Source organism: Xenopus tropicalis, chromosome 7 (genome assembly GCF_000004195.4).
Source record: "Xenopus tropicalis strain Nigerian chromosome 7, UCB_Xtro_10.0, whole genome shotgun sequence".
NCBI classification, from domain to species: domain Eukaryota; kingdom Metazoa; phylum Chordata; class Amphibia; order Anura; family Pipidae; genus Xenopus; species Xenopus tropicalis.
Genome location: NC_030683.2, coordinates 6,898,945 through 6,922,172, shown reverse-complemented (window position 1 = coordinate 6,922,172; position 23,228 = coordinate 6,898,945). Strand labels below are relative to the sequence as shown.

The 23,228-nt window shown below is 44.4% G+C and overlaps 1 protein-coding gene across 1 annotated transcript in view; it reads left to right on the top strand.

The window, feature by feature from the left end:
• The window catches only part of LOC619594 (alpha-2-macroglobulin), a 35,102-nt gene that overhangs the window by 2,911 nt on the left and 8,963 nt on the right, over nt 1-23,228 (top strand). The window contains exons 3-23 of the mRNA XM_031905385.1: nt 1,351-1,513; nt 2,208-2,260; nt 2,962-2,982; nt 3,308-3,461; nt 3,535-3,619; nt 4,201-4,327; nt 5,236-5,353; nt 5,684-5,793; nt 6,040-6,201; nt 6,507-6,698; nt 7,247-7,313; nt 7,412-7,557; nt 12,183-12,332; nt 12,926-13,072; nt 13,770-13,863; nt 14,647-14,785; nt 19,625-19,850; nt 20,364-20,490; nt 21,467-21,588; nt 21,983-22,043; nt 22,538-22,621. Of these exons, the coding sequence (XP_031761245.1) occupies nt 1,351-1,513; nt 2,208-2,260; nt 2,962-2,982; nt 3,308-3,461; nt 3,535-3,619; nt 4,201-4,327; nt 5,236-5,353; nt 5,684-5,793; nt 6,040-6,201; nt 6,507-6,698; nt 7,247-7,313; nt 7,412-7,557; nt 12,183-12,332; nt 12,926-13,072; nt 13,770-13,863; nt 14,647-14,785; nt 19,625-19,850; nt 20,364-20,490; nt 21,467-21,588; nt 21,983-22,043; nt 22,538-22,621 (2,548 nt within the window). The remainder of the gene's footprint in view (nt 1-1,350; nt 1,514-2,207; nt 2,261-2,961; nt 2,983-3,307; nt 3,462-3,534; nt 3,620-4,200; nt 4,328-5,235; nt 5,354-5,683; nt 5,794-6,039; nt 6,202-6,506; nt 6,699-7,246; nt 7,314-7,411; nt 7,558-12,182; nt 12,333-12,925; nt 13,073-13,769; nt 13,864-14,646; nt 14,786-19,624; nt 19,851-20,363; nt 20,491-21,466; nt 21,589-21,982; nt 22,044-22,537; nt 22,622-23,228) is intronic.

Here is a 23,228-nt window from a genome sequence, read left to right as displayed (position 1 = left end):
TCATTTAACCATTAAATAAACCCAATAGGGCTGTTCTGCCCCCAATAAGGGGTAATTATATCTTAGTTGGGATCAAGTACAGGTACTGTTTTATTATTACAGAGAAAAGGGAATCATTTAACCATGAAATAAACCCAATAGGGCTGTTCTGCCCCAATAAGGGGTAATTATATCTTAGTTGGGATCAAGTACAGGTACTGTTTTATTATTACAGAGAAAAGGGAATCATTTAACCATGAAATAAACCCAATAGGACTGTTCTGCCCCCAATAAGGGGTAATTATATCTTAGTTGGGATCAAGTACAGGTACTGTTTTATTATTACAGAGAGAAGGGAATCATTTAACCATTAAATAAACCCAATAGGGCTGTTCTGCCCCAATAAGGGGTAATTATATCTTAGTTGGGATCAAGTACAGGTACTGTTTTATTATTACAGAGAGAAGGGAATCATTTAACCATTAAATAAACCCAATAGGGCTGTTCTGCCCCAATAAGGGGTAATTATATCTTAGTTGGGATCAAGTACAGGTACTGTTTTATTATTACAGAGAAAAAGAGAATCGATTTTAAAAAATTGCTTGATTAAAATAGTCTCTGGAGGATGGCCTTCCATTAATTTTGAGTTTTTTGGATAACTAATCCTATACCTATACATAATTTATACAACCTACATTACTTTCACTTCACACCTGGTTCTCACTTTGGAGCAAGATTTCTCTGGACCCGACAGTCCCTCGTCTCCTGACCTGATGGTGGCCCTGTCAGTTAATAACTCAGAACAAAAATGGCTCTCATTTTAAATGATTTTAAAACATGATAATTCTAAATGTAGTCACTTAGATGTCAAAAAGTTAATAGGAATGAAGAGACAGACATAAATACTACAAGCATATCAAAGCAGCAACCAGAAAGGCAAAAATATTAGATGAGGAACTGATTGTTTCATGTGCAAAGTCTAATCCATAAATTTATAGAATAAACTGTTAAAAGAAGCTGGAGGAGAGTACAGCTCCATTAAGGGATGGGGATTATTTTTTTCCTAGGATCCTTCATTTATTTCCCAGAATTCAGTGTCTTTTCATGACCATTAATGTTGAGGGTAAAATCTTGAATTTAGAGAAGGTGTTTCCATAGGCCAAACCTATAATTGTGTCTGTGGCCGACATAGATAATCCCCTCCATAAATATGTGGTGCAGGGTCCAGTCTGTCTCCTTTGTTGCATAATTTTTGCCAAATGCCTTCAAATTGTGCAAATTTCCCTTTGCAGTTTCTTCATAAATGAGAGATGGGATTTAGTATAGAAAGTTTAATAATAACAGCAATGTAATTCCATTTGTCTAATTCAGGTGCCGCCTCCCTCTGATGGGAATGAAGAAGTGGCCACCATGCAGGTTTCCATTGAGAGTGGAGGGGAGACAATAAGCAACAGCAGTAAAGTTCTGGTGAAGAGAGCAAGAACCAGTCTTTTTGTTCAGACGGACAAAGCTGTATACAAACCAGGCCAGACAGGTAACCTACCATGGGGGGAGCTTCCTACAGGCTATTGTTGGGCTTACTGGGATACATAGCCATGAGTAACTAAATATTGTCTTTGTATTTATCTGAATCTCTCTCACCCTTGTCCACCAATCACACACTCAATATGGTGCCCACTTCATGTATCCAGGCACGGTTACCGGTAAATTTGGCTTCACTACAATTCCTTTGCTTCATAAGATTCCAACAGGACATAACAGCCTTCTTACTGGATATGAAATCCATGGACACTCTAGCCAAGAGTCACAACAGGTCACTTTCATTCTAAATGTCACAAAATATTATCTCTGAAAAGGCTTCTGGGCTCAGAGTTGGCCCAATATCTTACCCATCTATTGGCACGGTGCAATATGGCGGATCTCTATATAACTTCATACTCGCTATGATCTGCATTTTGTGAGCAGAGTGAGCTAAATGGTAACTATCATGAATACAACAGGTTAATAGGTAGTTGGAAATGATAAAACACACATTTTCTAACTCCATCTTTGTCTGTTGTAACTGCAACCACTGCACAAAGCACAAGTGAGCCAGCGGCAATGCGGCCATTTTGTTGTCGTTTGATGGAACCAAGTTCAATTCAACAAATGTGAAGCTTGGATGGAAATTCATCTTTAGGAGGAAACTGAAATGCGGCCGGTGATTTATTTTGACATTTTCTTTGCAGTGAGATTCCGAGTGGTTTCCCTTAAAGAAAACCTCCAACCAGGAAAAAGTCAGGTAAGAACAGGATTAATAGTGACCTAAAGATCCGGTAACAACTGCACTCACAGACAGTGTGAGGAATAGGGAGCGACAGTGTGGCAGGCAGTACAGGTAATAGTGGGAGGGGCAGGCAGTACAGGTAATAGTGGGAGTGGCAGGCAGTGCAGGTAATAGTGGGAGGGACAGGCAGTACAGGTAATAGTGGGAAGGGCAGGCAGTGCAGGTAATAGTGGGAGTGGCAGGCAGTACAGGTAATAGTGGGAAGGGCAGGCAGTGCAGGTAATAGTGGGAGGGGCAGGCAGTGCAGGTAATAGTGGGAGTGGCAGGCAGTGTAGGTAATAGTGGGAGTGGCAGGCAGTACAGGTAATAGTGGGAGTGGCAGGCAGTGCAGGTAATAGTGGGAGCGGCAGGCAGTGCAGGTAATAGTGGGAGGGGCAGGCAGTGCAGGTAATAGTGGGAGTTGCAGACAGTGCAGGTAATAGTGGGAGGGGCAGGCAGTGCAGGTAATAGTGGGAGGGGCAGGCAGTGCAGGTAATAGTGGGAGGGGCAGGCAGTGCAGGTAATAGTGGGAGTTGCAGACAGTGCAGGTAATAGTGGGAGGGGCAGGCAGTGCAGGTAATAGTGGGAGGGGCAGGCAGTGCAGGTCACAAAAATGCTGGAAATTTTAGTTATTGAAGAATAATTGTAATATGCTCTTTTTTTTCTCTTTCTTGCAGTTGCCAGCCATCACATTACAGGTATGCACAATACAATACATACTGGGCTAGTGGCACATAGGGCTGCAGATCCAGATTCTTACAAGGACAGACACATTATCAGCCTATGAGCACACAAGGAGGGAATTTGGGTGTGAAGATTCATATTATTGCATTTCCTTGCTGTAGTCCATTCCATGTATGAGCGCACTTGTAAGATGAATGGAAACGGATCAGCTTTTCCTGCCTGCATTTTGGGGCATGTATTTTATGGATGATAGCTACAGTTCATGTACAAGAACCCCCACAATTGATGCTGCACCAACCTAAATACTAGAGATTAATGATGATTTGCTGTTCCCTCAAGGACCCAGGGAAGAACCGTATTGGCCAGTGGCTGAACGTGAGTCTCCAGCAAGGAATCGCTGAGCTCTCACTGCCCCTCTCTTCCGAGCCCTCATTAGGAGAATATTCCATTCGTGTAAAGGACACTGTCCATGGCTTCAGTGTGGAAGAATACGGTAAGGACCAGCCCAACCTTATCTCACATACAATTTTACTTTATTCTCACAGTTATACCATTTATTTCCACAGTTCTGCCCAGATTTGAGGTCACACTCCAACTCCCCAGAGTTATTACATTTAACGTTGACCAATTCCCTGTTAAGATCTGTGCCAGGTGAGATCTGGGGAAATTCTTGGATTGCCCAATACACTCACAGCTGGGAAATTCAACATAGTTTGCTTCCTTTGCAGAAACCGCCCTAAACTGTATTCAAGCTTACTAACAATATACTGTATATACAGTAATAAAGTGTCCGCCTAAGTGTGGCTGGGGACAGAAAGCCATGGATATAATGCAAAGAAGAATGAGAACTATTGTCTTCACAGTCACTCACTCTATTTCCACTGGTACCTGGAACACCATGTATCCTAATTTCCATCTGAATTAGCCTATAGGACATTCCCAGCATCCCCTACTAACCTCTACTAGAGAAAGTCCAATTTTAAATGAAACCAGACCTGATTTAATAACTGGAATATTTATGGGCAGCGCCACAAGTAGCCCCACCCAATTCAAGCTCTTGCCATATTTAAAGTTAACGACTTCTACTAAGTTAGGGGCAGTGCCAAGGTATGAGTAATATTTGGATGCAAAATTCACAAGGAGTCTGTTTCCTGGATATTGAGATATTTATGCATTCTTTTAAAAGGATAGTTGGACTTTATTGTGAAAGGGATTTGTGTTTCTTCCTGCAGGTACACTTATGGGAAACCAGTGCAGGGAACCTATAAGGTCAATGTGTGCCAGAGGTTTTCCGGATATTTCAAGATTTACTCATGGAGTGGTCAGATAGAAGATCCATGTGCTGATTTCAGTGGGAAGGTGAGGAAACATGCAGCGGATGTGTTATATGGAAAGAATATGTTCTAGTCAGGGGGTCAGGGGATGTTGGAGACACTTATGACCAGTAAGTTCTGGTGTTAGGGCAGAAAGTGAAGCCAGTTTGATGGACCCTAGCGTTGTCTTCATGGGAGTTTGAAAATAACAAGCACTTGTAATAATTATTGGCACACCCAGAGGGGTTCCCATGTTATGGCCTAGTCATGTTGCATGTGGGGTATGTGACCCCTAACTGTAGTTTACTAATAGCTGGCGGAAGGTTGCTCATAAGTAATGTAGTTTTTTTTATCAAGTTAGGGGCCTAATGTTCCTGCCAAGGGCAGTGCTCCTGTTATTTAACTCAGTACCCTGAAGTATTTGGGATCTGATCTTTGCCATGACATTGGCCGCACTGACCCTCTGGCTAGTGATGAATGAAACTGCCCGTTTCGCTTTGGCAGAAATTTCATGAATCTTTCAAAATATTCATGAAATGGCGAAAATGACGCACAGCGAAAAAAATTGTCAAGACAAATCTTTTGATGCGGGTTACAATTTTTGGAGGCGCAGTGAATTTTTTCATCCGTTTTGCAAAACAATCCGCCAATGGCGAAACATAGAAATTCACTGCAAATCAATGCCTGGTATAACATTTCACCCATCACTACTTCTTGCCCTTCCTGCACCATTGAAACCATCACCCCAATATACTTTACTCCCCCTTAAATACACAGACACAAACCTACTGGGGTTGAAAATACTGAATATTACTCTTAAAAGAAAAGAAAATTATTTATGGTCCCTGTGGGAAAAACTTAAAAAGGTCACATTGTTGGCAGTTTTAGCAGACCAGCCTGTATATGGCTTACAGGGAAATACAACTTGTCCTTAATCCAGTTTCTCTCCCTCAGCTGAATCAGTCCGGCTGCTCCATGTTGGATGTGAAGCCTTCTAACCTCAGTCTATCTCAGTTGTGGTTTTATCAGAAGAGAGTGGAGGGGACGGGCTCAGTTACAGAAGACGGGACAGGTGAGAGCCACACTGGGCCCATGGAACTCCCAAGCAGAACAAGTTTCATTTTACAAATTCTTAATTAAACATCTATCTTGATTTTATTTGGTATTTTTACCAGTGATGAGCGAATCTGTCCCATTTCACTTCGCAGGAAAATTCTCAAAATGCAAATTTTGTCAAATGTTAAACGTGTGACACTTAGCAGGGCCAATAAGAGAGAAGTAGGATCTATTTTACACAGGTTAAACTGGGAGAGACAATCAGATTAAATATCTTGCCCCGAATGCTCTGAAGAACTAACACAAAGCAAGTTTAACCTGGAGAGTTTAACTCTCTCTCTCACAGGAATTGAGTTTTCTGCATCTGGTGAGTCCAAAATCTCAACCCAACTCATCAGTGTGACCTTCCTGGATGCTGACGATGCTTATAAGCCTGGGATTCCCTACAGCGGGACAGTAAGACTCTCGTTTTTATATTCGGCATAAATCACTTCCTGATGCAGCTAAATGGGCAGAGTTTCAGGCAGAATGTGACGTATCAGGGTTTATTGGGTGTGCCTGGTGTGGATTGGGGGAATCACATAGAACGCCCCAATATTTATCCTCACATGTTAGAAGGTCTGTTATATGGGCTCTGAGAAGCAACATTTTGTGGGTAAGTTCTATATAGAAGACTTAACTTTACACCTTGCCGCCCTACAGGTGAGGGTGGTAGATGTAGATGACGTCCCCATCCCAAACCAGCCAGTGTATCTCACCAGCAGAGACAGAAAGGTGAACCAGAACTTGGAGACAGATCAGAAAGGACTCGCTCCCTTCAAGCTGGAGAACACAGCAAAGTGGAAGGCAGAGATGTACCTGCAGGTATGTACGGCGCAGTGCAACGGTAATGTCGGTTTGTTCATGACAAGGAAGGAACTTGCAAAAAAATACATTTTATTTTGTGTGACAACCAATCAATACCCTGTACCCTGGTGGTTTTGGAGTGGGGAGGAAGCTTTAAAAAACATGGGGAGAAAATGAAGTTTCAGCCTAGACAATATGCCCAGATCTCCCTCTTGCTGCTTGTGCCAGTGCCCCTAACAAGTAGCGCAACTAGAAAGCAAGAATGATTATCCAAGGAAACCCTTATGTTTGTCTAGTTGTGTTTTATTTTGTTCCCTCCACAGGCCAAGACTCCTACAGACAGTTCAGCACATCTTACACTCAAACGCTTCTATTCCCGCAGCAACAGTTTCCTAAAGCTCCACGCCCAGAAGGGGGAGCTGCCATGTCAGGGGCAACAAGAGGTCCGGGTGGAATATCTTATCAAGGGCACTGAGCTGGGAGAGGGGGCAAAGCACATGGAGTTACACTACCTGGTAATGAGCACGGCTATGGTATTGCCACTAACGCATTATTTTCAAAAACTGAGGATTAAATAAGGTGCATGGGATACAGATGGAGCAAACTTTATTCATATATTCCTGCACAAAATCTAAACAACCAATTAATTTATTTATATATATATATTTTATCACAGCCCTTATTTTACATCCCTAAAAAACGTTTTTCATGCTTGAGTTGCTCCCCAACACTTATTCCACCTGAATGTGGCTCACAAGGAAAAAAGGTTGGGGATCCCTGTTTTATGCAGCAGTCTGGAGTTGCCTGGTTTTCAGGACATATAAGAGTTGACTGAAGAAGTTCTATCTGGGAAGAGGGAATTTTTTTTATTAACTGGATACATTAAAGTCTGGAATGGGGGTTTTTTCTTTCTTTCTTTCTTTTTATTAATGATGAAAGGTTTGCTGTAATCTCTTCCTATTAATGGTCCATACGGTGTCTGTATGTGTCACATTGGCCCTTTATTCCCACTACAGTCATTTCTGAGATGCTCAGAAGAACATTTATAAAATCTATTTTTCAGGCAGTTTCTAAAGGTGCAATAAAGGATTCTGGCTCTTTTGAAATCCCAGTAACTAATGGCAGGAAAGGTGAGAGGGTTTTTTATCATATAGAGCTGATGGGCCGCACTTGCCTCTGAGTCCAACAGTTACTGAAGCTGTCTCTTCTCTCTCTTCCCATTCTCCAGCCCTGAGGGGTGAGGTCTCCATCAAGCTCCATCTCAGCGCCGACGTCTCTCCGACTCTTCGAGTTCTTACCTACATTTTACTCCCTGGGGGGGAGATGGCGGCAGATTCAGCAACGATCAAGCTACAAAGGTGTTTTAGGAATAAGGTGAGTTAGAATAAGAAATATTAATATTCGATTAAAGACAATTCTAACAAAACAGAACTGTTTAGTATCTTATAAAGTAAAGTCCTATAAGCAATATTACAAATGGACTTTTATTTTCTTTGTCCTTAATTTTTTTTTCTATTGTGACTTCCTCTAACTAGAAATATAAAAATGGTCTCTGACTGTAAAGGTTATTTAGTAGGTTATTTACTATATATTTATTATATTTGATTCCTTCCCTTTGTATTCAGTCTCTCCCCCACTATTTGTCATTATTCTCTACTATACTGAACTCTCGGTATACGTTACCCCTTGTATTGCTTACTGATTGCTTTGGATTATTGCACAGCGCTTATCAGGACCCAATGGGGAGTTTGTTGGAAGAGTTCGTATAGGGGAAGGACCTCTCCTACACCTCCCACTGAGGAGACAGGACTGGGACTAGTGGAGGAGTGGCAGGAGTGCTGAACCGGAGCATCAGAGCAGAAACAGTAGGCAGAGGGCGTAGTCAGACAGGCGGTGAGTCGGTGCAGGCAGTGAGGTTCAATTCCGAGATCGGGCCGGGTCAAAATCCAAGAAATCAGTAGTAGAAGATAAAGCTTAGTGTTTCTCAGAGAAAAGATCACTTCGCAGTGATCCCAGGCCTCAGGCGTCCTTAAAAACGCAATGCGCATGCGTAGAGCGTCAGGCACGCGCGCTCGCGTCAAGTCGCGCGCGTGCGCCGGCGTAAAGACGGTGGTGGTGCCACAGAGGAGCCCCACGGTCGGACCGCAGCAGGTACCCTACAGCGCTGCAGAATATGTGGGTATTTTATAAATACATGTTAATAATAATAATAATAATTGAATAAAAATAATATCCCAAAAAAATACTACTACTACTGCTACTACTAATAGAATAAAAATATTCAAAACATAATAATAATAATAATAATTTTCATCATAACAATTGAATAAAATTAATATTCAAAAATAATAATTATTATAAAATAATACTATAAATAATAATAATAATAATAATAATAATAATAATAATAATAATAATAATAATAATAATAATAATAATAATATTTAAAACAATAATAATTGAATACAAATATTATTCAAAACATAATCATACGTATAATCATAATAATACAAATAATTGAATAAAATTAATTTAATAATAATACTACTAATAATAATACTACAAATAAGTGAATAAAAACAATATTCAAGGCATAATAGTAATAATAATAATAGTTAAAAAACAATATTCAAAACATATTAATAATACTACTAATATTAATTGAATAAAAATAATATTCAAAACATAATACAGGTATGGGATCCCTTATCCGGAAACCCGATATCCAGAAAGCCATAGACTCCATTATAAGCAAATAATTCAGATTTTAAAAATTGATTTCCTTTTTCTCTGTAAAAATAAAACAGTACTTTGTATTTGATCCAAACTGTGATATAATTAATCCTTACTGGATGCAAAATAATCTTATTGAGTTTAATTAATGTTTTATTGATTTATTAATAGACTTTAGGTATGAAGATCCAAATTATGGAAAGACCCCTTATCCGGAATACCCTTGGTCCCGAGTATTCTGGATAATGGGTCCTATACCTGTAATACCAATAATAATAATACAAATAATTGAATAAAATGAATAGTAATAATAATAATAATAATAATAATAATAATAATAATAATTGAATACAAACAATATTCAAGGCAACATAATAATAATAACAATAATAATAATAGTTAAATAAAAAATAATATTCAAAACATAATAATACCCATAATAATAATACAAATAATTGAATTAAATTAATAGTCAAAACATTAGTAGTAGTAGTAGTAATAAAAATAATATTCAAAACATAAAAATAATAATACTTATCTAAATATAAATAATTAACTAAATAATAATATTCATAATAATATATACAAATAATAAAAAGTAAACAAAAGTAATAATCAAAATGTAATAATAATTATGACTACTTTTTGAAGTCATAATTATGAGTTTAAGGGGCCCATTTATGAAAGTCTGAATTTCCGATATTTAAAAGTATTATTGGCAAAAATTTGAGCAAAACAATAATTTCTGATGATCCTAAATAATCCAAAAATTCCTTTCATAGACATACAGATATTTTGTCCTTCCATTCCGAAATTTTCATATCCGTCCGATCATAAATGTGGCGAAACACTTTCGGACTTTGAAACTTCTGCGCAGGATTTTGGAAGCTTTCCATAGAACTCAATGGCACTCTGCAGCTCCAACCCGACCCAAGGAAAGTCTCCCATAGGGCTCAATGGCACTCTGCAGCTCCAACCCGGCCCAAGGAAAGTCTCCCATAGGGCTCAATGGCACTCTGCAGCTCCAACCCGGCCCAGGAAAGTCTCCCATAGGGCTCAATGGCACTCTGCAGCTCCAACCCGGCCCAGGAAAGTCTCCCATAGGGCTCAATGGCACTCTGCAGCTCCAACCCGGCCCAAGGAAAGTCTCCCATAGGGCTCAATGGCACTCTGCAGCTCCAACCCTGGCCCAAGGAAAGTCTCCCATAGGGGCTCAATGGCACTCTGCAGCTCCAACCGGCCGCAAGGAAAGTCTCCCATAGGGCTCAATGGCACTCTGCAGCTCCAACCCGGCCCAAGGTAAAGTCTCCCATAGGGCTCAATGGCACTCTGCATGCTCCAACCGGCCCAAGGAAAGCCTCCCATAGGCTCAATGGCACTCTGCAAGCTCCAACCCGGCCCAAGGAAGTCTCCCATAGGGCCTCAATGGCACTCTGCAGCTTCCAACCCGGCCCAAGGAAAGTCTCCCATAGGGCTCAATGCACTCTGCAGCTCCAAACCCGGCCCAAGGAAAGTCTCCCATAGGGCTCAATGGCACTCTGCAGCTCCAACCCGGCCAAGGAAAGTCTCCATAGGGCTCAATGGCACCTGCAGCTCCACCCGGCCCAAGGAAGCTCCCATAGGGCTCAATGCACTCTGCAGCTCCAACCCGGCCCCCAAGGAAAGTTCTCCCATAGGGGCTCAATGGCCCCTGCAGCTCCAACCGGCCCAAGGAAAGTCTGCCATAGGGCTCAATGGCACTCTGCAGCTCCAACCTGGCCCAAGGAAAGTCTCCCATAGGGCTCAATGGCACTCTGCAGCTCCAACCCGGCCCAAGGAAAGTCTCCCATAGGGCTCAATGGCACCCTGCAGCTCCAACCGGGCCCAAGGAAAGTCTCCCATAGGGCTCAATGGCACCCTGCAAGCTCCAACCCGGCCCAAGGAAAGTCTCCCATAGGGCTCAATGGCACTCTGCAGCTCCAACCCGGCCCAGGAAAGTCTCCCATAGGGCTCAATGGCACTCTGCAGCTCCAACCCGCCCAAGGAAAGCCTCCCATAGGGCTCAATGGCACTCTGCAGCTCCAACCCGGCCCCAAGGAAAGTCTCCCATAGGGCTCAATGGCACTCTGCAGCTCCAACCCGGCCCAAGGAAAAGTCTCCCATAGGGCTCAATGGCACTCTGCAGCTCCAACCCGGTCCCAAGGAAAGTCTCCCATAGGGCTCAATGGCACTCTGCAGCTCCAACCGGCCCAAGGAAAGTCTCCCATAGGGCTCAATGGCACTCTGCAGCTCCAACCCTGGCCCAAGGAAAGTCTCCCATAGGGCTCAATGGCACTCTGCAGCTCCAACCCGGCCCAAGGAAAGCCTCCCATAGGGCTCAATGGCACTCTGCAGCTCCAACCCGGCCAAGGAAAGTCTCCATAGGGCTCAATGCACTCTGCAGCTCCAACCGGCCAAGGGAAAGTCTCCCATAGGGCTCAATGGCACTTCTGCAGGCTCCAACCCGGCCCAAGGAAAGTCTCCCATAGGCTCAATGGCACTCTAGCAGCTCCAAACCCGGCCAAGGAAAGTCTCCCATAGGGCTCATGGCACTCTGCAAGCTCCAACCGGCCAAGGAAAGTCTCCCATAGGGCTCAATGGCACTCTGCAGCTCCAACCCGGCCCAAGGAAAGTCTCCCATAGGGCTCAAATGCACTCTGCAGGCTCCAACCCGGCCCAAGGAAAGTCTCCCATAGGGCTCAATGGCATTCTGCAGCTCCAACCCGGCCCAAGGAAAGTCTCCCATAGGGCTCAATGGCATTCTGCAGCTCCAACCCGGCCCAAGGAAAGTCTCCCATAGGGCTCAATGGCATTCTGCAGCTCCAACCTGGTGAAAAGATAGTCACGATACTAAAGCTTCAATGAATAATGAAATGTGAAAAGTAAGACTTTTTCGTGGAAGTTAAAGAAAACGACAAAAAAGAATTTTAACTAAATTATCATGGAAATTATAAAATGTTCTATAAATTAAAAAAAAATATGAATTTTTCTCAAAAATACTTAATCGTGGTCATTCGTGGTTTAGTAAATGGGCCTCATAGTGTCCAACCCAATGAAGAGAATGCAGGAGGAAAGGCTGATCCATAGTGTTAGAAGCTGCTCAGATCTTTATTACTGTGACTAAAGAGAAGTCGGGTTGAACTTGGCAGTGAGTCATGTAGAAGAGATATGGGTGAGTTCATGATGTTTAACCAAGAGAGTGAATATCTGGGTCAGGTTAAATTTGAATGATTTGTCCCCCTGCCCAGGTATCAGTTGGGTTCTCCCCAGATGAAGTTCTCCCAGGAGCTGATGTTTCCCTACAAGTCCAGGCAGCCGCCGGGTCCCTGTGTGGCCTGAGAGTGGTGGATCAGAGTGTGGTGTTAATGAAACCTGACAAAGAACTGACGGCCGATAAGGTAAGATGGAATCTTCACCGCCCATAACCTGAGGGTCAGTACGGCAATGGGATAGGGGTGAGCACTTACACACCACAAATACACATGATTTGCCTAATGTAGCTTTCCCAGGGGTGCTGCACAGAGGGAGCAATGTACTTACAGCCTGGCTAAGGTGAATGTTATGTACAGGGCTCTGTGTCATCAATAAGCACCGTATTTGCATCCATTTTGATGTACCTGGACTTTTATAAAAGAAGTTGGATCAGTGCACATTCCCTGGCGCCAAGTTTTCTAAGTGATTTAGTATCTGTATAAGTGCTTAGATTTTCAAGGTAAAATCAGAAAAAAAGGCCGAGCCACCTATGAAAGATATGACCAGACCTAAATATTTAGAAACTCCAGATGGGTTTAACCTTGACCAGTTTTGGTGGGTTGGCAATTTCATGTAAATTATATACAATTATATATAAAGTCTCTCTATATAATTATGGAATATTGGGAGGATGCCGGACACTGCTGAGTAGAACATCACACGGACTTGGCAGCGGCAGTAAATACTCTAGAACGGAGAACAATCGCTGGTAACCTCCCTCTTTCTCTGTGTTTTCTAGATCCGTGGTCTCTTCCCTGAATCCAGAGACAATGACCATCGCCTTCAGGATGCTGATGATCTATGTGGGGGTCACAGTAGATTTTCCAGACCCTATAGACGATCGCGGCGTAACAGAGAGGGAGTTGATGTCTACAGTCTCTTTAAGGTACCAGGCTCAACCCAAAACTTCACAGGGGTCATTTATGTCCTCAGTGTGCAAACCATGGTCGGACTGGGACACCGGGATAAAACCAGTGGGCCCTCCCGACCCAGACCCAATCCCTTCCAACAACTTAGGCCCTCCATTCTGCATGTTAAGGAGTCTGTGACTGAGGGGGCAGCCCCGGTGGGCTCCAGACACCCCAGTCCGACACTGGTGTAAACTCACCCTTATCTCCACAGTCAGTTCCTCACATCTCCGTATAGTTGCGCTTGGCGCCAGTCACTCCTTCCTCCATTGTGATCCAAATTGGGCTCCGCTACGCCTATTGACGCACCCAACCCTTGAACTAGCCCCGCCCCCTGACCAGGCAGGAGCCCCAGGATTCCCTCAGAGGCTGACGCCAATAGATGCAACACACTTGCGCCTAAAGAACCAGGCACAGACACCCTGCGCACAGCAAATACCAGAACTGACGTTGGTGAACCCTGAACGTGACGCCAGGCAGACTCTGACAATATCCAACACAACTGCGCCCAATGTGCATCAAAACCCCTCGAGCGATTGCTCCAATTCACTGGCTGCCTTGTGCCCAAAATGACACATGCATTCTGGGAAAAAACACTGCATTCTGTGGAAAAAATGCCCCCCGTATATGATATAGTACTATCAGCTGCTTATTGTCTGTTCCTCTTAATTTTAGGATCTGCGGCTGAAAATAATCACCAGCGCCGAGATTAGGAATCCAGCGGATTGTGAACCATTGTATTACGAAATTTATGACGACAGAGTGTATTGTAAGGCCATTATACACATTCTTATGTATTGAGAGTTTAAAGCTACAGGGACACATGGCATGTAACTATAACGTTGTACCCTTGTGGGTTCCATTTACACACAGGTATTTTTATTCTGTTACATGAGACATCAGTTAATAGAGCTTCTCCGGCAGAATCCTGCATTGTAATCTGTTTTTCCCATGGGGCTAGCCATATTCTTCATTTCCCAGGGTGCCACAGCCATGTGACCTGTGCTCTGATAAACTTCACACTTTACTGCTGCGCTGCAAGTTGGAGTGATATCCCCCCCCCTCACCCCCAGCAGCCGATCAGCAGAACAATGGGAAGGGAGCAAGATAGCAGCTCCCAGTAGGTATCAGAATAGCACTCAATAGTAAGAAATCCAAGTCCGGCTTGGGACTCCTCCAGTTACATGGGAGTAGGAGAAACAATAGGTTAGCTGAAAGCAGTTCTACTGTGTAGAGTAGGATAATGAACAACCTTTACTGACCTGTAAACTGGGTTGGACTTGGCCCAGTGGGACCCTGCATCCCAGACCCGATGCCCACAGGCCCCTCCCCCAATCTGCTGGTTTCCCACCCCCGATTCGATAAAGGTAAGTTTTACTTACACGCGATTGGGGGAGGGGGTTGGACAGGTGGTGGGGGCCCATGTGGGGGCAGTGGCTACTGTGGGGGCCCATTGTGGGGTGCAGGGGCCCCTGAAGCAGTGGTGGGCCTTGCATCCCCCAGTCCAACCCTGCCTGTGAACCATTTGTTTATTCCCTTCCCTGTGCTGCAGATGATTTCCCTGTTGCTAGGAAACCCATAATGGAAAGTGACAATGTCCCAAGAGTGACCCAAGAACCAGAGCCGGAGGCGGCTGAAATGATCCGAACGTACTTCCCAGAGACGTGGATATGGGAGCTGGCGCCTGTGGGGTGAGTGCCATGGGGTACAGGGAATGAATAAGGGAAAATCAAACTGACTGACATTTTTGTTTCCTGGACTGAAACGTGGCAGGGGCACCAATGGGTTAATCCCCTATCATGTGACAGAGATTAGCAAGCAATCAATAAATCTGCCCCCCCCAAGCATCCATCTTATCGACTGTAAGCAAAGAGCTCCCCCCACTGGGGTCGGGAAGCCCGTGCCCACCGCCATGTTTCAGTCCAGGAAATGGGAATCTCGGCAAGTAACATAGTAACATAGTAAGTTTGGTTGAAAAAAGACATACGTCCATCAAGTTCAACCATAATACCTATATATTACCTGCCTAACTACAAGTTGATCCAGAGGAAGGCAAAAACCCCCATCTGAAGCCTCTCTAATTTGCCGCAGAGGGGAAAAAATTCCTTCCTGACTCCAAGATGGCAATCGGACCAGAACCTGGATCAACTTGTACTAAGAGCTATCCCCCCTACCCCTGTATTCCCTCACTTGTACTGAGAGCTATCTCCCCTACCCCTGTATTCCCTCACTTGTACTGAGAGCTATCCCCCCTACCCCTGTATTCCCTCACTTGTACTGAGAGCTATCCCCCCTACCCCTGTATTCCCTCACTTGTACTGAGAGCTATCTCCCTACCCCTGTATTCCCTCACTTGTACTGAGAGCTATCCCCCTACCCTGTATTCCCTCACTTGTACTGAGAGCTATCTCCCCTACCCCTGTATTCCCTCACTTGTACTGAGAGCTATCTCCCCTACCCCTGTATTCCCTCACTTGTACTGAGAGCTATCTCCCATACCCCTGTATTCCCTCACTTGTACTGAGAGCTATCTCCCCCTACCCCTGTATTCCCTCACTTGTACTGAGAGCTATCTCCCCTACCCCTGTATTCCCTCACTTGTACTGAGAGCTATCCCCCTACCCCTGTATTCCCTCACTTTGTACTGAGAGCTATCTCCCCCTACCCCTGTATTCCCTCACTTGTACTGAGAGCTATCCCCCCTACCCCTGTATTCCCTCACTTGTACTGAGAGCTATCCCCCCTACCCCTGTATTCCCTCACTTGTACTGAGAGCTATCCCCCCTAACCCTGTATTCCCTCACTTGTACTGAGAGCTATCCCCCTACCCCTGTTATTCCTCACTTGTACTGAGAGCTATCTCCCCTACCCCTGTATTCCCTCACTTGTACTGAGAGCTATCTCCCCTACCCTGTATTCCCTCACTTGTACTGAGAGCTATCTCCCCTACCCCTGTATTCCCTCACTTGTACTGAGAGCTATCTCCCCTACCCCTGTATTCCCTCACTTGTACTGAGAGCTATTCCCCTACCCCTGTATTCCCTCACTTGTACTGAGAGCTATCCCCCTAACCCCTGTATTCCCTCACTTGTACTGAGAGCTATCTCCCCTACCCCTGTATTCCCTCACTTGTACTGAGAGCTATCCCCCCTACCCCTGTATTCCCTCACTTGTACTGAGAGCTATCTCCCATAACCCTGTATTCCCTCCACTTGTACTGAGAGCTATCCCGCCTACCCTGTATTCCCTCACTTGTACTGAGAGCTATCCCCCCTACCCCTGTATTCCCTCACTTGTACTGAGAGCTATCCCCCCTACCCCTGTATTCCCTCACTTGTACTGAGAGCTATCTCCCCTACCCCTGTATTCCCTCACTTGTACTGAGAGCTATCCCCCTACCCCTGTATTCCCCTGTACTGAGAGCTATCCCCTACCCCTGTATTCCCTCACTTGTACTGAGAGCTATCCCCCTACCCTGTATTCCCTCACTTGTACTGAGAGCTATCCCCCCTACCCCTGTATTCCCTCACTTGTACTGAGAGCTATCCCCCTACCCCTGTATTCCCTCACTTGTACTGAGAGCTATCTCCCCTACCCCTGTATTCCCTCACTTGTACTGAGAGCTATCCCCCTACCCCTGTATTCCCTCACTTGTACTGAGAGCTATCCCCCTACCCCTCTCCCCTGTATTCCCCTCACTTGTACTGAGAGCTATCCCCCCTACCCCTGTATTCCCTCACTTGTACTGAGAGCTATCTCCCCTACCCCTGTATTCCCTCACTTGTACTGAGAGCTATCTCCCATAACCCTGTATTCCCTCACTTGCTAAGAATCCATCCAGCCCCTATATAAAGCTATATAATGTATCAGCCAGCACGACTGATTCGGGGAGGGAATCCCACAACCTCACAGCTCTCACTGTAAAAAATCCTTTCCGAATATTTAGACGGAACCTCCCTTCTTCTAAACGGAGTGGGTGCCCTCGTGTCCGTTGGAAGGACCTACTGGTAAATAAAACATTAGAGAGATTATTATATGATCCCTTTATATATTTATACATAGTTATCATGTCACCTCTTAAGCGCCTCTTCTCCAGTGTAAACAGACCCAACTGGGCCAGCCTTTCCCCATAACTGAGACTTTCCATACCCTTTACCAGCTTAGTTGCCCTTCTCTGGACCCTCTCTAACTCAATAATGTCCCGTTTGAGCACTGGAGACCAAAACTGAACAGCATATTCTAGATGGGGCCTTACCAGCGCTCTGTAAAGGGGAAGAATAACCCCCTCCTCCCGTGAATCTATACCCCTTTTAATACAGCTCAATACCCTGTTTGCCCTTGCAGCTGCTGCCTGGCATTGCTTGCTACAGCCAAGTTTATTATCTACAAGGCTCCAAGGTCCGTCTCCATTATGGATTTGCCTAGTGCAGTCCCATTAAGGGTATACGGGGCTTGCATATTTTTACATCCCAGGTGCATGACCTTACATTTATCCACATTAAATCTCATCTGCCACTTAGCTGCCCAGATTGCCAGTTGGTCAAGATCCTGCTGCAGGGATGTCACATCCTGGATAGAATTGACTGGTCTGCAGAGTTTTGTGCCATCTGCAAACACTGATACATTACTCATAATACCCTCCCCTAAGTCATTTATGAACAAATTAAACAAAAGTGGACCCAGTACAGAACCCTGAGGGACCCCACTGAGAACCTTACTCCAAGTAGAGAATGTACCATTAACAACCCCCCTCTGTACCCGATCCTGTAGCCAGTTTTCTATCCATGTGCAAACGGCTTCACTAAGACCAATAGACCTTAGCTTAGAAAGCAGTCGTTTGTGGGGAACGGTATCAAATGCTTTGGCAAAATCCAAATAGATGATATCTACTGCCCCCCCCACTGTCCAGCTTCTTACTTACCTCATCATAAAAAGCAATTAAATTGGTCTGACATGACCTGTCCTTCATAAAGCCATGCTGATTACTGCTCATAATGCCATTCTCCGCTACATAATTTTGAATGTGATCCCTTAACAAGCCTTCAAATAACTTGCCCACCACGGATGTCAGACTTACAGGCCTATAATTGCCAGGCTGAGATCTTACTCCCTTTTTAAATATGGGAATGACATTCGCCTTCTTCCAATCCCTAGGTACCATACCTGATGAAAGAGAGTCTGAGAATATCAGAAACAAGGGCCACTGCAATTCTGCCCCTAGCTCTCTCAGTACCCGAGGGTGTATTCCATCTGGCCCAGGTGCCTTGTTTACATTTATCGTGTGTAACCCTTTAAGCACCATATCCTGTGCCAACCACTGTGTAGTTGGAGCTGAGGCAACAGTGCAGCTATTGGGTGGGACTTGGCCCACTGGCTCCCCCTACTGTATACACAGAAGAAAAGAACTGGTTAAGCACATGTGACTTTACGTTTTCCTGTTGCTTCAGACGGCAGTGGCACCGAGGGGCCAATGTACAAGTCTGCCCCCTACTGCACCGGGGTGGCCGTCTGAGTGTAACAGCAACCTTGCTACTGTGCTTAAAGGACAAGTCAACCCAAAATATCATTTCTAAGAAAAATTCACATTGGAACGTTGCTTGGAATTATGTTTTCTTTATTGGCAAAGAATTGTTTTGGGGGCTGACTTGTCCTTTATAGGAATACTGTCACAGGAAAACATGTTTTTTTTTTAAACCCATGAGTTAATAGAGCTTCTCTAGCAGAATCCTGCGTTGTAATCTGTTTTTCCCATGGGGCTAGCCATATTCTTCATTTCCCAGGGTGCCACAGCCATGTGACCTGTGCTCTTATAAAATTCAGTTACATTTTACTGCTGCGCTGCAAATTGGAGTGATATCCCCCCCCTCCCCCCCCCCAGCAGCCGATCAGCAGAACAATGGGAAGGGAGCAAGATAGCAGCTCCCAGTAGGTATCAGAATAGCACTCAATAGTAAGAAATCCAAGTCCGGCTTGGGACTCCTCCAGTTACATGGGAGTAGGAGAAACGATAGGTTAGCTGAAAGCAGTTCTACTGTGTAGCGCCGGCTCCTTCTGAAAGCTCAGACTCAGGCACACTTTACTGCTGTGCTGCAAGTTGGAGTGATATCCCCCCCTCACCCCCAGCAGCCGATCAGCAGAACAATGGGAAGGGAGCAAGATAGCAGCTCCCAGTAGGTATCAGAATAGCACTCAATAGTAAGAAATCCAAGTCCGGCTTGGGACCCCTCCAGTTACATGGGAGTAGGAGAAGAGACTTGAGTACTATAATAAAGAAAAAGAAACCCAGTAACCCTGTTGGCCTGAGATAGCAACAACCCAAGAAGCACAGCAGCCCCATAACTCACTGCTCTGGGACACTTGGGGGAAATCCTTATAATAAAATAAAGGCTCAGCATTGAGAGCAAGCATATAAACTTGCACATAGTGATGAGCGAATCTGTCCCGTTTCCCTTCGGCGTAAAATGCGCAAAACTATGGAAAAATCTCTAGGATGTCGTTTATTTCTCTGTAACGTCTTCTTTCTCCCTCAGTGAGTCGGGTAGAGCCGAGGTCCATGGCTCAGCCCCAGACACCATCACCGAATGGAATGCAGGAGCTTTCTGTATGGGACCCAGTGGGTTTGGCATCTCCCCACCAACCTCCCTTCGAGCCTTCCAGCCCTTCTTTGTGGAGCTCACTCTGCCGTACTCTGTGGTGCGAGGGGAGTCATTCACTCTCAAGGCCTCTGTGTTTAACTACCTCAAGCAGTGTATAAAGGTGACAAAAGTCACTGAGCCTAATCTTTGCCTTTTCCTTCCAAGCCTTTAGCGGTCACCATGTTTGGCCATTTCACTTTCAGTCCCAGGCTCCCCGGCAATGAGCATCAATCAGGAGCAGGTACAGGGGCAGCCGGGCCGAGACTGACCCTCACACAAGGCATCAGCATTTAAATAACTCCGATCCAAAAGTTTTTGGTGCCTACAGATTTTCCATGTCCAATGAGGGCTTTGTAGACTACATTGACAGTTTGTACTGATTTATCATTGGAATTGGTTAAATAACCTGGTAGTATTACTCCTATAGTCAAGGAACAAATGCATAGGACAAAGTGCCCATTTATAGATTTAAAGACATGTAACTTTTTTGTCTGTAACCACTTATGTCCAATGGTTACATCAAGATTTACTCATATGTTTGAGTTACTATCAGGGCCACTCCCTCCACAAAATTACTGTATATTGTATTTTCTTTTGGTATAAGCCTCAGATTTGATCTCTTCCTTGCTAACAGGTTCAGACCACCCTGCTGCCTTCACAAGAGTTAGAGCTGGAACCATGTGCCGACTGTCAGTATAGCAGCTGTCTCTGTGCAGAGGAAAGCAAGACCTTCTACTGGAACCTTAAAGCCTCCAACCTGGGTGAGATATGGCTCAGGGGCTCTCACACACATATATAGAACCTTAAAGCCTCCAACCTGGGTGAGATATGGCTCAGGGGCTCTCACACACATATATAGAACCTTAAAGCCTCCAACCTGGGTGAGATATGGCTCAGGGGCTCTCACACACACACACATATATATGAACCTTAAAGCCTCCAACCTGGGTGAGATACGGCTCACGGGCTCTCACACACACATATATAGAACCTTAATGCCTCCAACCTGGGTGAGATATGGCTCAGGGGCTCTCACACACACATATATAGAACCTTAAAGCCTCCAACCTGGGTGAGATATTGCTCCGGGGCTCTCACACACACATATATAGAACCTTAAAGCCTCTAACCTGGGTGAGATATGGCTCAGGGGCTCTCACACACACATATATAGAACCTTAAAGCCTCCAACCTGGGTGAGATATGGCTCAGGAGCTCACACACATATATATAGAACCTTAAAGCCTCCAACCTGGGTGAGATATGGCTCAGGGGCTCTCACACATATATATAGAACCTTAAAGCCTCCAACCTGGGTGAGATATGGCTCAGGGGCTCTCACACACATATATAGAACCTTAAAGCTTCCATCCTGGGTGAGATATGACTCAGGAGCTTTCACACACACACACACACATATATAGAACCTTAAAGCCTCCAACCTGGGTGAGATATGGCTCAGGAGCTCTCACACACACATATATATAGAACCTTAAAGCCTCCAACCTGGGTGAGATGTTCTTTGGTGAGCTCAAATTTCACACTTTGATATGTATCTGCCCCTATGTATCTGTATATGGTTGTGATGACAATAAAACCAAATCTGATATACTGGGAGGGGTAAATGTGGGACTGGGTCTCTTCGTGCAGAATGCCCTTGTTACACTGCTTATCTCTCTGCCTTCTCTTCCCTTATTCTCTAAACCATCTCATTATTTTCCCTCTCAATGTCACCAGGGGAGGTGAATGTGACGGTAAAGACGGAGGCTCTGGATACTCAGGACTTGTGCAATAATGAATTCCCTATTGTCCCCAAGCAGGGGAGGTCAGACACTGTGGTTAAGCCCCTACTGGTGCAGGTACGGCTCCTGGGGGCTCTGGGTTCTGGAAATGTACAACCGTAATGTCATCTTCTGAGTTTCTGTAGCAGCTGCTGAGTTTTATATGATCCGGATCAGTGTATTTGTTTGGGGCAGCTCTGTGCAAAGATTACTTTTGGCCACAGGGGTTGAATATGTACAGTATTTGACAACTTTGTGGAAAGTACAGGAATTCATTGGAAATATGAGTTGTAATAGGGAACAGGGGGCACAAGCGATGATGTACTAGTCCTGTTAGAACTCATGTTATCCTCTTAATTAATTTTTATTCCTCTTTATGGTGATTTATAATAGATGTCAATCCAACATATTTCAATTTGTATATCATTTCTTATATCTATATGTTAACTGATTAATATATATGTATCGGCAGCCGGGGGGAGTCCTGGAAGAGAAATCTCACAGCTCTCTGCTCTGCTGCCAAGCTGGAGAAGGTAAGTTGTTGATTGGCCAATGGGGAATGTGTTTATTAGTTCTGGATTTGTTTCCCCGCCCCTTTAAATCACTCTTGTGAGTACAAAGTGTTTGTGCCAGTACCAGTTTGGGAGTTGGCACATTCTCACTAGAGGTTCTACAGAAAAACACGCTACATCCAAGGATTTCATAGGTTTTCTATAAAAAAATCTCTTTTTTTCTAGTTTATAAACACATTTAAGCTCTTTGAGTTTCTAAATTCAGCTGTGTAATTTGCTGAAGAAAGAAATGTATTAGTGATACAGTCCTGCCAATATTGATCCCATTCACAGCATCTTTATGCCCACAGTGCCCAGAATATGGCATAAAGGGCATAGCTGTATGAGGCAGATAAACCTTTCATGGCGGCTCTGTCTATATAATGTGCCTGACTGTTGATAATTGCTATATGTGCATGGGAGGCCTGGGCTCCATTTTCCTGAATATACAATATTTCTGTGATGTTTTGTTCCAGAACACCCTAAAACAGAGGAGATATCCCTTAAGGTTCCTGAAAATATTCTGAAGGATTCAGAAAGAGCATATGCCACAGTCCTAGGTAAGAGTCCCCTACATTCTATTTCTCTAACAGTTTCAAAGCTGATGTCCTCAAACTGTGGGGCGCCTCCCTTAGTGGGGTACAGAGCAGTGGCTAGAATGCACTACTTGATACCCCCAGAAGCCCATCTTTATCAATTTGTTGGACAAAGTGGGGGCTTGAACCAAAAACCTCCCTAGTACTAGTAGTCTCAAAGAGGCACTTTATGTTTCCAAGGGGTTACAGAAAAGATTATATTTCCTAGAGTGCAAAGAGAGTTCTTCAGTTCTCTTCTCATTTCATGGGATTATTAGGGGTATATTTATCAAAGGGTAATAACAGAGTTTGCTTTTTATAAATATTCCTATAATAATTCTACACAAGTGAATAAAAAGCTCAGGTGAGCTGTAGCAGGCCCTAATTTCATGTAGGGGTGCAGCAAATGTAGCATTTTTAGATTTAGCCAAATACTGAATCCTCCACATAAGATCTGGCTAAATCCCAAACCCAATCTCAACCTTAATTTGCACATTTTTAAGAAAAATAAAAAAAAATTGCTTCTGAAGGTCAACGTGTGGCTGAGGTGGTATTGGTGGAGATTAGCAAAGGATAAACTGGGCATACACTG